Genomic DNA, 14459 nt, shown 5'->3' with positions numbered 1-14459 from the left:
CAAAGAAAAAGTACAGTTACCTTTTGTTCCTGTAGCACCATAAGTATCTAAATGTTATCTCGGACGGACAGACGAAAGGAAAATGCCATATTATAATACGTATCGAAAGTCTTCGGGCGTATAAAAATCAATTGTTGGACATTTTGGTACATTTTAGATAGTGAGAACTTGTATTGTATCATTTATTTTGATTAAGATAACTTAATTGTATATCAACTCATGTGTCGTCAAGTATCAAGCTGTACTTGAAAAAGTCATTTTTATGGCATACCGACGCTTGTTTAAATTAAGTACCGTATTATATCCAATTAAACTTTGATCACCTAGTAAACTTGAAAACTAGATTAGACAATAATACATAAGTAGATATTTTAACTATAGTGCGCAGATTACATGAGGAAGTTGGAAGATATACTTGGCATCTCCTTTATAGTGCCAAGAGTGAGGGTGACGAGTCGGGTATTCTTTAAACAAAGTTAAACGGAATTTGAACCGGTTTATGTTAAAGACAATATAAACTTGTAACTTATGCCAAATTCAGCAGCAAATGTTGATTGGCCAAAAAATCAATTATTCGTTTTTATTGAATAAAATTCACTGTGTATTTAAATTATAACTTTAATCAATTTTAAACATCTGATTCTCAACAGTTTGCAAAAAACGGTGTTTTGAAAAGGAAATACAGTAACAGTATTGTTCGATAATTTTTTGTGCGACAGAGTACGACCGTGAATTAAGCTGTCATCTTTTTATGTTATTTAAAAAAAGTTATTTGACAGCTACCCCGATAGTGCTATAGATGTTTTCCTTTCAATTTCAACGATGCTGTTACGGATTATAATCGCATCTCTCAGTTTAAGGTAAATTCTTATAAATATTTCTTTAAAGGTATTTTTCATTTGTTTCCTTTCTCGATAATACAGTTTTACCTTTAAATCCTTAAAATGATAAGTACATGTATTTTGAAACAATTAAGATTATCTACATGAAAAGAGTATCTTATTCTGATTTTTTTTATTTATCTATTTATTTATTTTATCATATTTTTGTTTTATTTATTTATTTATTTATTATTAAAGTGGCCCGTTAGTCGTTAAGTATTCTAATGATTTTAGATCTATTTTACTGTTGAAAATGTAATGAGACAATGAATTCACCTCAAGAAAGTGAGTTGTTCCTTACTCAATGCCTTTAGTGTTCAGTCTCGATTAAACCCAGCTTTGTTCTTATCAATTTTGTTTGAAATGTTCCCTACCAACACTTACACGTTTACATATCTTAATATCTTTAAAGCAATGCCTGCAAGGTTATATGAAGTCTAACAGTTCGATTATCCCCTGACTTGTATCATTTTATAAAAGTTAAAAGCAAACGCAAATCTATTTTTGTATTGCAGTTTAACCATTGCTGGTACGTGCTATTATTATTCAACATGTGGAACAAAATGCTACCGAACACAAAAATATTATAGCAGCTGTTTTATATGGCAATGTTCGAGATATAGGTATTGTTTTCACTTGTTGATGCTCTCAGCTTGAAATAATTTCACACCGTTGTTGTTTTGCCGGATCTACATAAAAAAAAATACAAAAAAAAAAAAATTCAACGTTAACAATCTATTATTTCTGTCGAGATAAATAATTTTCAATATGCAAAATTTACATATGAAATCAATATCAGAAAGAAAGTGATACTATTGAACTTTGCAGATATAGCAACTGTATCTATCATGAAGATACATTTGAAAAAATCAAATACTTTTCTGTTAATACAATTTTTAAAAAAAGTGTATATTTAGTATGTACAAGGTATTTGTCAATTTTAGGTATGTGTCGTTTTATTGCTATGAGCAGTGTAGAAAAAGTAAGTGCTGTAGTGGATGGCAGGGGTACAGCTGCACGACCGGTACGTACAGCATAGCATCCGTATCTTACATATTGTTTGGCAATATTGACCTGAGACAGAATGATTTTCGGCAGGGTTTCCGTTAGTTTCCGTAATTTATCATGATTTATTTATAATATGATTCTAATTTCTTTAATCTATAATTACTGCCTATGAAAGTTCAACTCTACGACAAACCTTTTTTTAAAAAACTTCTAATTAATTATTTCCTTATGCAGGATTTTTAAATTTCATTATGATAAAAATATCATAATAATATTAATTAGGGATTAAACGCTGATCGAGTATAATCGATAATTGATCGTTTATAGGACTGATTAGCGATGATCGAATACAAAGTTCAATAATCGATCATCGGTTATTTATCTTCTTGCTGTTACTTTAGTGACTCACTGTATTTTAACAACACTTTAAATTAAAGCAAGCTTTGGTTTACCCAATAATTTTCATTAAAATGAATGAGAAAGCATACTTGTGACCATGAGGTTAATAGTTGACAGTGAGGCATTCTAGTTTACAAACATACTATGCTCAAATTTGAAATTAGAAAATTGCTACACAGTCTATTTGTAAATATGAAATAAACATGTTTTGACTTCAAACAAAGAAGATATGTATAAAATTATTCTACACACTAAACTAAAGATGGTTACAATATAAATATATAGTGTCATTAAAAAAACCTGGCATTTTTATTAATGACAAACTTCTCTTGTTCCCATACATAGCTTATTCATTCCTTTATTGGAATTGAGACATAATAATTTCATAGATATAATGAATTTATTTGATTAAAATATTTTACTCAAGGATGAACATAAGCATGATTAACTAGTTTATTTCAGTTGATTAAGTGGTTGTTACACAAAATATAGAATATTAATGGAATTCTTATAAATATTAAAGCATGATATGTGCATTGTGCATATTTACTTTGTTATCATAAATGTTTCGATTATATAATCGATGATTGATCGAAAAAGGTTGTTCGATTATTTTCGATGACCGATTATGATTTTTGTCCGATTAAGAAACCCTAATATTAATCTATAAAGTCGTACAATGAGTTTTTTGCATGCACCAAACATAGTGGTCAAGTTTCGGAAAATATAATGTAAAAAGAATAAAAATTAATTTTTCTTGTTTCAACCCTACAACCTTCAATATGAAGTGGAAGCTGAACAACTTGTCTCTAAGGCTACTAAGGCAACCTTTACTTCACAATCTATATGATTTAATCCGATAATTACCGAAAAAAGGTCATTGAATATTCAAATGTATCAGTTAAAAATGCCAAACAATATGATTATTTCTCAATGTGCGTAAAAACTTAATTAACTACCATAGTCCAGATATCACGTTTTGTAAAATAAGGATAAATTTTTATTGAAAATATTAAAATTGATAGATTATTATTACATTTACACGACTTGACACATTGAGTTGCTTGTACTTTATTTCTGGCTATGGCAATATAAGCTAAATTCATTTATTTTTTGTCTTTCTAAATGAGTGTTTTTGTTTAAATGATGTTTTCATGTCTACTAATAACTTTTGCAAATAGTGCCGGTTATATTTTTTCTGGCTTCGTGGTCTGGAGCGCTGTCTTTATTGCTTGTAAGCCAGAGGTCGCAAGTACGAATCTCACTTGGATGGGACGTTTATATTCGTATCTTTGTGTAACAAACTTACAATGTTTGTACGAAAAAACGAAAAACATAATAACTGAACACATTTGAGCCGCGTCACGACAAAACCAACATAATGGGTTTGCGACCAGCATGGATCCAAACCAGCCTGCGCATCCGCGCAGTCCGATCAGGATCCATGCTGTTCGCTTACAGACCCTATTGCAAGTAGAGAAACTGATAGCGAACAGCATGGATCCTGATCAGACTGTGCGGATGCGCAGGCTGGTCTGGATCCATGCTGGTCGCAAAACCCATTATGTTGGTTTTGTCGTGACGCAGCTCATTTGTTTTCCTTTTAAACAGACATAAATGAATGCAACTCATATAACGGTGGCTGCCAGCATCACTGTAGCAATACCAGGGGGTCATATTACTGCTACTGCAAGTCAGGATATTCCTTGATGTATGACAAAAGGAAATGTACAGGTAATGAAGCTAAATACAAGATCTTTCATAGTTTATATAATATTTTGATATCTGTTATTGTAAATTGAATACTGCATAAATTGCTACAAGATGGCGTAAAGTGTACATTTACACTGTTCATTACCTCGTATGAACAAAATCAAATCAAATATGCAAATTTTATGCAATCAACTTATGATTTAGAGATATTGCCCCTTTTAGAATTTCTATACTCTCAATAAAAAAGTGTCGAGTGGTGTGTGGTAGCTTTGATGAATTGCTCTGCTTTTTATTTAAGTGCTGCTATATCTTTTCGTTTTTTTTTTGTGATCATTGTTTGATTACATTTTAATGAAAAAAAGACTGCTTAAGCCGATGTAGGGATGTGTGCGAAATTTGCTGCACTTTATATTATTAACCACGAGCTTTTTTTCCGTTTCAAGTTTCATTTGTTTTAATTTGATGATGTTTCGATGCTTTCAATAAATGTAAAAGCTTACATCGAAGAAATCTAGCGATATGATTATTGAGTAAATGTTCTGTACGTATAATTTCTTACAATTTCTGTTCATTTTACAGATATAAATGAGTGTGGTACAGACAGGGGAGGTTGTCAGCATTATTGTAGAAACACAGTTGGTTCGTTTATTTGCTCCTGTAGATCCGGATATACTTTAGCAAGTGATAACAAGAAATGTGTTGGTAAGATTGTTTCAAATTACCATTATAAATATTCAGAATTTTAGCAAGTTATAGGAAGATATTTTACTATAATCAAACAATCATCTTGTAAACTAGACCATACACTAGTATCTCAAAGGAATTATTCGCACTTATGTACAGTAAGTGAATACAAAACTATGACATTTTAACGGAACAAAAAAAAAGCAAATGTATCATCAACAGTGGTGGTTGACAACTATATTAATGCTACCTGGGTGGGTTTATTGTATTGTTGCTATTTAAAGTCAGTATACTTAACGACTAACAGAAGAAAGTGAACAGAATAAACAAGTACTTGAGTAATATTATAAAAAAAAATCGTCAATCAATATCTCACATATAGATATAGAGAAAAGCTATTCAGAAATCGCCTCCAGAGTAAATGGTCGATTCCCGTGTTAGTTTGTGTACCAAAAAATGAAAGATTTGCACATTATTCTTTATTTTGTAAATATTATCACAATTTTGTCTATTAAACAGACCCAAACATAAAACTTCCTTATTTTTACATCAAGAGATTAGCTTCCTTTTATAAAAAAAATGTTTTACAGATACAAATGAATGTGACACAAATAATGGTGGCTGTCAACACACATGTCGCAACACATATAGATCATTCAACTGCTACTGTAGGTCAGGATATTCTCTAATGTCAGATGGGAAAAAGTGCATGGGTAGGCATTTTAAAGTTCACAAGAAATTATTCAATGAAAAAACAGGGAAAATGTAAATGTATAATTTTGAAATTATTTATGTGTTGTTTTATTTGCCGGAAGTAAATATTGTTCTCGAATTAGAAATGTCAATGTTGCAATGAGATCAATTTAATGTTAAATCTTGCTCTACTACTACTATTACAAGAGGTTTATTTTTCAAATACGTTATATGATAATACAAAGTTTAATTCACGAATGTCAAAGTTGAATACTTATTTATGATTTATTAAAGATATAGACGAATGTCGTGGTAACAGAGGCGGTTGTCAGCATAATTGTAATAACACAGCTGGCTCGTACTTTTGCTCCTGCAGATCTGGTTATTTGCTGACATCTGACAAAAGAACCTGCACAGGTTTGGTTTTTTTTCTTCTTCTTCTAGGTCACATCTATTGATTTTACTTGTGGCTATGCGGCAATTTTGGCGATATGACAATAACTCAAGCATTCGATTGATTTGATTGTAAGTTTAAAAAAGTGTTCTTGCTAAACAATTGAAATATCAAATGATTTTATTTATCCAAGTATGTATATTGTTGATAGAACTTTTCATTTTGTCCTTACATAGTACAAAACAGCCAAATATTTAAACAAGATAGCGACCGTCTAAGGAAAACCTCTGTCTAAACTACCAGTGTATTTTTGTCCTTTTTACCCTCAAAAGCAGGTTGTTCAGCTATAATAGTTTCCATCTCATAACATTTAGTCTAAACTTCCCTAAGTGTGTACATGTTTGATAACTTTTAGATTTGTTGTCCAATACAACTTAAAAAGATATATATGTTTGTGGTTTCTTCCGATAGTTTTTTGTTAATCTGTATGTCACAAGTCAGTGAGTATGTATGACATATGTATGAGTATGTGTGAATTATGCTTCAACTGGCAGACATTGATGAGTGCCAAACAGATGAAGATGTTTGTCAGCATAAATGTAGCAACACAGTTGGTTCGTTCATTTGCTCCTGTAGATCGGGTTATTTACTTGCAAGTGACAAAAGAAAATGCAATGGTATGTTTATTTTTGTTTCTCACCATATCATGCATATGAAATGCAAATATACATATCTATATATACTTGCCACCTTTTGTCTTGAAGATTGGATTGTTATGTGTAGGCAAACGGTCAAAGGATACGTTGAAATTCTCTATATATCAAGCTTATTACAACAAAACCACTTATTACTTATTCCATTTGTTATAAATTTCCTTACAAGATGGCGATGAATTAATACAAGTTCTCATGGATATTTACGGTTGGTTCTTGCGAATGCAAATATAACCAAGGTTATGTTTTGCAGACTTCTTTTCTAAGTTGTATAATTTGCTACGCGATATAAATTTGAAATGTTGGAAATTATCATGTATGCTTAACAGGAAAGCGTTTATCCATATATTCATATTTTCTTCTAGCAAACGCTATAAAGTCATACATCAGTTTTTATAACTACCGTCATTGGCATGTTTTATATCAAAATATTTGATATGAATTTATGAAAGAAAATCGCTTTCAGAGTAAATGCACAAACACGGTCGATTCCTGTGTTAATTTGTGTACCAAAAATGAAAGATTTGCACATTATTCTTTATTTTGTAAATATTATCTCAATTTCGTCTATTAAACATACTTTAACATAAAAAATTGCTTTATAATAACATCAAGAAATTAGCTTCTTTTTGTAAATGTTTTACAGATATAAATGAATGTGACACAAACAATGGTGACTGTCAACACACATGTCGCAACACATATGGATCATTTAACTGCTACTGTAGGCCAGGATATTCTCTAATGTCAGATGGGAAAAAGTGCATGGGTAGGCATTTTAAAGTTCACAAGAAATTATTCAATGAAAATACATGGAAAATGTAAATGTATAATTTTGAAATTATTTTATGTGTTGTTCTATTTGCCGGAAGTAAATATTGTTCTCTAATTAGAAATGTCAATGTTGCAATGAGATCAATTTAATGTTAAATCTTGCTCTGCCACTACTATTACAAGAGGTTTATTTTACAAATACGTTATATGATAATACAAAGTTTTACGAATCTTAAAGTTGAATACTTATTTATGATTTATTAAAGATATAGACGAATGTCGTGGCAACCGAGGCGGTTGTCAGCATAATTGTAATAACACAGCTGGCTCGTACTTTTGCTCCTGCAGATCTGGTTATTTGCTGACATCTGACAAAAGAACCTGCACAGGTTTGATTTTTCTTTTCCTTCTAGGTCACATCTATTGATTTAACTTGTTGCTGTGTGGCATTTTTGGCGATATGACAATTACTCAAGCATTTGATTGATTTGATTGTAAGTTTAAAAAGGGTCCTTGCTAAACAATTGAAATATCAAATTATTTTATTTATCCAAGTATGTATATTGTTGATAGAACTATTCATTTTTGTCCTTACATAGTACAAAACAGCCAAATATTTAAACAAGATAGCGACCGTCTAAGGAAAACCTCTGTCTAAACTACCAGTGTATTTTTGTCCTTTTTACCCTCAAAAGCAGGTTGTTCAGCTATAATAGTTTCCATCTCATAACATTTAGTCTAAACTTCCCTAAGTGTGTACATGTTTGATAACTTTTAGATTTGTTGTCCAATACAACTTAAAAAGATATATATGTTTGTGGTTTCTTCCGATAGTTTTTTGTTAATCTGTATGTCACAAGTCAGTGAGTATGTATGACATATGTATGAGTATGTGTGAATTATGCTTCAACTGGCAGACATTGATGAGTGCCAAACAGAAGAAGATGTTTGTCAGCATAATTGTAGCAACACAGTTGGTTCGTTCATTTGCTCCTGTAGATCGGGTTATTTACTTGTAAGTGACAAGAGTAAATGCAATGGTAGGTTTATTTTTGTTTACCATCATATCATGCATATGAAATGCAAATATACATATCTATATATACTTGCCACCTTTTGTCTTGAAGATCGGATTGTTATGTGTAGGCAAACGGTCAAAGGATACGTTGAAATTCTCTATATATCAAGCTTATTACAACAAAACCACTTAATACTTATTCCATTTGTTATAAATATCCTTACAAGATGGCGATGAATGCAATACAAGTTCTCATGGATATTTACGGTTGGTTCTTGCGAATGCAAATATAACCAAGGTTATGTTTTGCAGACGTTTTTTTTCTAAGTTGTATAATTTGCTACGCGATATAAATTTGAAATGTTGGAAATTATCATGTATGCTTAACAGGAACGCGTTTATCCATATATTCATATTTTCTTCTAGCAAACGCTATAAAGTCATACATCAGTTTTTATAGCTACCGTGATTGTCATGTTTTATATCAAAATATTTGATATGAATTTATGAAAGAAAATCGCTTCAGAGTAAATGCACAAACACGGTCGATTCCTGTGTTAATTTGTGTACCAAAAATGAAAGATTTGTACATTATTCTTTATTTTGTAAATATTATCTCAATTTCGTCTATTAAACATACTTTAACATAAAAAATTGCTTTATTATAAATCAAGAAAATAGCTTCTTTTTGTAAATGATTTACAGATATAAATGAATGTGACACAAACAATGGTGACTGTCAACACACATGTCGCAACACATATGGATCATTTAACTGCTACTGTAGGTCAGGATATTCTCTAATGTCTGATAGGAAAAAGTGCATGGGTAGGCATTTTAAAATTCACAAGAAATTATTCAATGAAAATACATGGAAAATGTAAATGTATAATTTTGAAATCATTTTATGTGTTGTTCTATTTGCTGTGTTGAAATGAGATCAATTTAATGTTAAATCTTGCTCTACTACTACTATTACAAGAGGTTTATTTTTCAAATACGTTATATGATAATACAAAGTTTAATTCACGAATGTCAAAATTGAATACTTATTTATGATTTATTAAAGATATAGACGAATGTCGTGGCAACCGAGGCGGTTGTCAGCATAATTGTAATAACACAGCTGGCTCGTACTTTTGCTCCTGCAGATCTGGTTATTTGCTGACATCTGACAAAAGAACCTGCACAGGTTTGGTTTTTTTTCTTCTCCTTCTAGGTCACATCTATTGATTTAACTTGTTGCTGTGTGGCATTTTTAGCGATATGACAATAACTCAAGCATTCGATTGATTTGATTGTAAGTTTAAAAAGTGTTCTTGCTAAACAATTGAAATATCAAATGATTTTATTTATCCAAGTATGTATATTGTTGATAGAACTTTTCATTTTGTCCTTACATAGTACAAAACAGCCAAATATTCTAACAAGATAGCGACCGTCTAAGGAAAACCTCTGTCTAAACTTCTAGTGTATTTTTGTCCTTTTCACTCTCAAAAGCAGGTTGTTCAGCTATAATAGTTTCCATCTCATAACATTTAGTCTAAACTTCCCTAAGTGTGTACATGTTTGATAACTTTTAGATTTGTTGTCCAATACAACTTAAAAAGATATATATGTTTGTGGTTTCTTCCGATAGTTTTTTGTTAATCTGTATGTCACAAGTCAGTGAGTATGTATGACATATGTATGAGTATGTGTGAATTATGCTTCAACTGGCAGACATTGATGAGTGCCAAACAGATGAAGATGTTTGTCAGCATAATTGTAGCAACACAGTTGGTTCGTTCATTTGCTCCTGTAGATCGGGTTATTTACTTGCAAGTGACAAGAGTAAATGCAATGGTAGGTTTATTTTTGTTTACCATCATATCATGAATATGAAATGCAAATATACATATCTGTATATACTTGCCACTATTTGTCTTAAAGATAGGATTGTTATTTGTAGGCAAACCGTCAAAGAATACATTGAAATTATCTATATATCAAGCTTAAAACAACAAAACCACTTAATACTTATGATCATTTGTTATAAATTTCGTAACAAGATGGTGATGAATGCAATACTAGTTCTCATGGATAGTTACGGTTGGTTCTTGCGAATGCAAATATAACCAGGGTTGTGTTTTGCAGACGTTGTTTTTAAGTTGTATAATTTGCTACGCGATATAAATTTGAAATATTGGAAATTATCATGTATGCTTTATCCATATACATATGTATTCATATTTTTTCTAGAAAACGCTATAAAGTTATACATCTTATTTTTATAACTACCGTGACTGGCATATTTTACATCAAAATATATGAAATGAATTTCTGAACAGCGAAGTTGAACAAATATACATACATATGTGACACATAAAATTAGTACGTTGTTTTTTTTAATTGTATCAAATAAATTTATTCTTAATCATCGTCTGGCTCTTGTTAAATGCACTACAAACAAGGCAGTAATTCAATTTACTTTATTTTCTAGATATTGATGAATGCAAATTAGGAAGTTCTGGCTGTGATCATGAGTGTCATAACACACCTGGCACCTATCACTGTGAGTGTAAGGATGGATTTCATTTGGACACCGACAATCAAACTTGTAATGGTAAGTTTTCGAACTCCTGCATCAAAGCAATATCTTATAAAATCAAATAAAATAATCGAATGAGTAATATACATTATTTCATATTTTTCAATGCAGATATCAAAACGTCATGCAATACAGAGTATTCTTGCAAACTGCGTACAAAGGTAAACATTTACAAGAAGAAAACATGTTCTCATGAATAAAATCACGCGAGCCTGTTGTTGAATGGTTTTTATTATCCGTGAAACAGGGCTTTATGTAAAAATAACTAACCGGAAAACCGCCGTGGTAGTTTTATTATCAAAACATATCTGAAAATGACATGGTTTTAGTTTATCATCAAAACATATCTGAAAATGACATCGGTTTCATTATTAGAAAAGCAAATAACAAAACTCGGAACTACCGAATCAGGCGTAAACTTAAATACAAGAATATTGTCAATGCACGAAAAATGTGCATTAACCCTCTGTTAAAGCAAACATTCGTTCTGACAAGGATGTCAAAAAATGCCAAGACCATTTTTGTCAACCGGTAACAAATAAACTTATGGCGTTTTGAATAAAACAAACCATGAAGATGCAGCTTAGCTTTTATTGGAATAACACAAACGTGTCAAATTGAATATTACATGATTACAGCCGTATAAACACATCTTGGCTTGGTGTATCTAAATTCAAAACTTTACCATTTGCATGTTTTACTGCTATAATTTCTGCTAAAGCATGTGTCTAAGGGGCGTGAGCGGTGGATTGCAATTACATCTATCTTTCATGAACATGCACAATCAAATCGGCCATTTTCAACATTTTCAATTTTACCGTTTTGGATCTTCCTTAGGTTTAAATTACAGAATTGTTTTGGACTTGTATGCTTACATTTAAGTATAAACATTGCTATTTATCTCGATTGAAATGATAACCCATCTACAGATATAGATGAATGTTCCATTGATAATGGTGGATGCAGCCATAATTGTAACAATGGGAATGGAACATTTGAGTGCAGCTGTAAAGACGGATATGCTCTTGGTAAAGATTTGACTTCTTGCAATGACATAGATGAATGTTCCGATGCTAATGGCGGATGTGATCAGATATGCGACAATCTTAACGGTTCCTTTGCTTGTGGCTGCTTTGGTGGTTATGGTTTACTGAATGACAGTGTTTCATGTGTGGACATAGATGAGTGTGAGATTGAGAACGGTGAATGTGACCATACATGTTCCAATAATGACGGTTCGTTTAACTGTTTATGCGACAATGGGTACTCTATTCAGGGTGATAATTCAACGTGCGTGGACATCGATGAGTGTAATTTAGGCAACCATTCGTGTAAACAATTATGCAGAAACGAACCAGGAGGTTATTCTTGCTATTGTTTTGATGGATTTTCTCTCAACAACGACAATAAATCATGTGATGATATAAATGAGTGTAAAAGTGCAAATGGTGGATGTGAACAGATATGTTTGAACACCAACGGCTCTTACATTTGCTACTGTCAGTCAGGATATTCCTTGATGACTGACGGGAAAAGATGCATTGGTATGATTTTTACAGTTGTATTTCAATGTAAAATAAAAATAAAAAGATGATTTTTCTACATTGAAGAACATATAAGCTCAGTGTAAATAATTATATCTTCTCATGAAATATTAATTAACATCTTTTTATTTTTGTAGAGATATTTATTACAAGTTACTTATAGAACGACGTAAAAGCTGCTCTAAAAATATAATATTGCTGTGAAACAATGCGGCAAATATACGTGAACCTGATTTTTTGTCTGAAAATATTACATATTTATAGTAAGGTACGGACATATCGAACCACTATTTCTATAAAAATTAAAGTAAGCGTAAACAATAGAATGCAGCTTCTTGAACATGCATCCGAACATGCAGACGGAGCCACGGACAGCGAGACACTAAGTGTCATTACTGGGAAAGCAACGGGGAACTTGTACGATGACTAAAACAGCCGCCGAGACGCTGAAAATCAAAACATAAATAAACAAAGGCCAATGTCAAAGGGTAGTGATCGGAGGGTGGGGGACTTACCTAAAAAGACAAAACAGAAATAGATATGAAGACCCAAGACTGGCATAAAGAAACATGAAATACAAAGATACATTTAAAATTACATTTTCTCGTTTTCTTTAGTTGTAAAATACTTTATATATATTTGATACGAACAACAGATGTAGATGAATGCCTTGCAAGCAAGAGTGGCTGTCAACATAATTGTAGGAACACTATTGGTTCGTTCATTTGCTCCTGTAGATCGGGATATTTGCTGGCAAGTGACGGAACGAAATGCAATGGTATATGCATTTATAATTGTATATTGAAATATATTTATATATTGATCAACTTACTTTTTTAATACTATTAAAAATGTTTATGGTTTATAATGATATAATTTCATAAATAAATTTAAATTGGTGCCATTGATGACAAGCATCAACAAGTGTTAAGTTATTAATTTCATTATTTTTTCTTTCGTGTGTTAGTTTTTAATAAGTTTAATTTTATTTATAAGATGTCGACGAATGCAAAGCTGCGAATGATGGATGTGAACATACTTGTCAAAATACGCTAGGTTCTTACGAATGCAAATGTAACCAAGGTTACACTTTGTTGTCAAATAAAAAAGGATGCAATGGTGAGGTTTTATTTTTCATTATCGAAATATCTCTACCTCCACTGCCTCATTTGCTTATCTCTGCCACGGATATTATAGAGATTTCTTTACTTATGCTATTCCTTGTTAATGTTCAGTCCCATATTTTCATATTGATATAATTCTTCTTCAGTTCTTTTATAATGTTTTTTTTAATGAAATCAGTCATAGAGATATGTTATATTACCAGAAGATGGGATAACAATGTTTTCTGTATGTTGTCTATTTAAAACAGATATAAATGAATGCAATGGTCAGACTTACAAATTCATTGAAATAAATAGATACACATATATATGTAAAATTCCCCCTTAGCTTTTATTTTTTACATATTCTTTTTATATTAACTGATGAATAGTTTTGAAAACAAATAAAATGAAATACCTTTGTCTTGAAAATTATAATGAAAAGGTATGTAATTTTGTAAACGTATTGCGGCAGACTATATTGGTTTTGTTTTTAATAAATTGCAAACTAAAGTGCAAGCTGCATGCGAGGAAAAATAATTAAATTTGTTATCTTGTTGAAGTATGTTAAAGCACAGCAGCTCTAATCAAACCAGCAATATCTACACAATTTGTTTAGATAAAGACACTTTTATTTTGGTATTATAAAAGACAAATGTATTACGATTATAAATTTGTTTCAATAATCACATGTAATCAGGTTTTAAAGTAATGAAAAGACATCTTATTTTTGACAACTTAAACATGCTTAAATCTACTTCCTAAGAGTAAACATTATTTAACTTCACGGACAGACCTTATCAAACCGAGTTTGTCTTTTTAGCTTTCTGTCTTTTTCGGTGTACCGTTGCATGTTTCCTTTTCCATTTTTATACTCAACAGCAGGTGTCTTTCTTCATCTCATGTTGTTACATTTTGCTGGTCCTTTTTGATCATTGATTCAAG

At 31.2% G+C, this 14459-nt stretch overlaps 1 protein-coding gene across 13 annotated transcripts in view; it reads left to right on the top strand.

Moving 5' to 3' along the window:
* Positions 1–368: 368 nt before the first annotated feature.
* Positions 369–14459, top strand: part of LOC132716014 (fibrillin-1-like) — a 32520-nt gene continuing 18429 nt past the window's right edge. For 4 of the 13 annotated variants that reach the window (XM_060699198.1, XM_060699246.1, XM_060699207.1 and 1 more), the window contains exons 1-18: positions 370–860; positions 1397–1504; positions 1826–1905; positions 3900–4022; positions 4581–4703; positions 5276–5398; positions 5673–5795; positions 6327–6449; positions 7132–7254; positions 7526–7648; positions 8177–8299; positions 8983–9105; positions 9347–9469; positions 10000–10122; positions 10760–10882; positions 11797–12411; positions 13067–13189; positions 13408–13530. In XM_060699198.1, coding sequence (XP_060555181.1) covers positions 823–860; positions 1397–1504; positions 1826–1905; positions 3900–4022; positions 4581–4703; positions 5276–5398; positions 5673–5795; positions 6327–6449; positions 7132–7254; positions 7526–7648; positions 8177–8299; positions 8983–9105; positions 9347–9469; positions 10000–10122; positions 10760–10882; positions 11797–12411; positions 13067–13189; positions 13408–13530 — 2563 coding nt within the window. In that variant the 5' untranslated portion in view covers positions 370–822. Of the gene's footprint in view, positions 861–1396; positions 1505–1825; positions 1906–3899; positions 4023–4580; positions 4704–5275; positions 5399–5672; positions 5796–6326; positions 6450–7131; positions 7255–7525; positions 7649–8176; positions 8300–8982; positions 9106–9346; positions 9470–9999; positions 10123–10759; positions 10883–11796; positions 12412–13066; positions 13190–13407; positions 13531–14459 lie in introns of all 13 variants that reach the window. The other 9 variants (XM_060699191.1, XM_060699160.1, XM_060699167.1 and 6 more) reach the window with 9 other exon arrangements.

The sequence above is a fragment of the Ruditapes philippinarum genome, unplaced genomic scaffold, assembly GCF_026571515.1.
Source record: "Ruditapes philippinarum isolate M1 unplaced genomic scaffold, ASM2657151v2 ctg1806_1_1_1_1, whole genome shotgun sequence".
Lineage (NCBI taxonomy): Eukaryota > Metazoa > Mollusca > Bivalvia > Venerida > Veneridae > Ruditapes > Ruditapes philippinarum.
The sequence above is the reverse complement of the archived record's forward strand: the minus strand, read 5'-3'. Positions and strand labels throughout refer to the sequence as shown.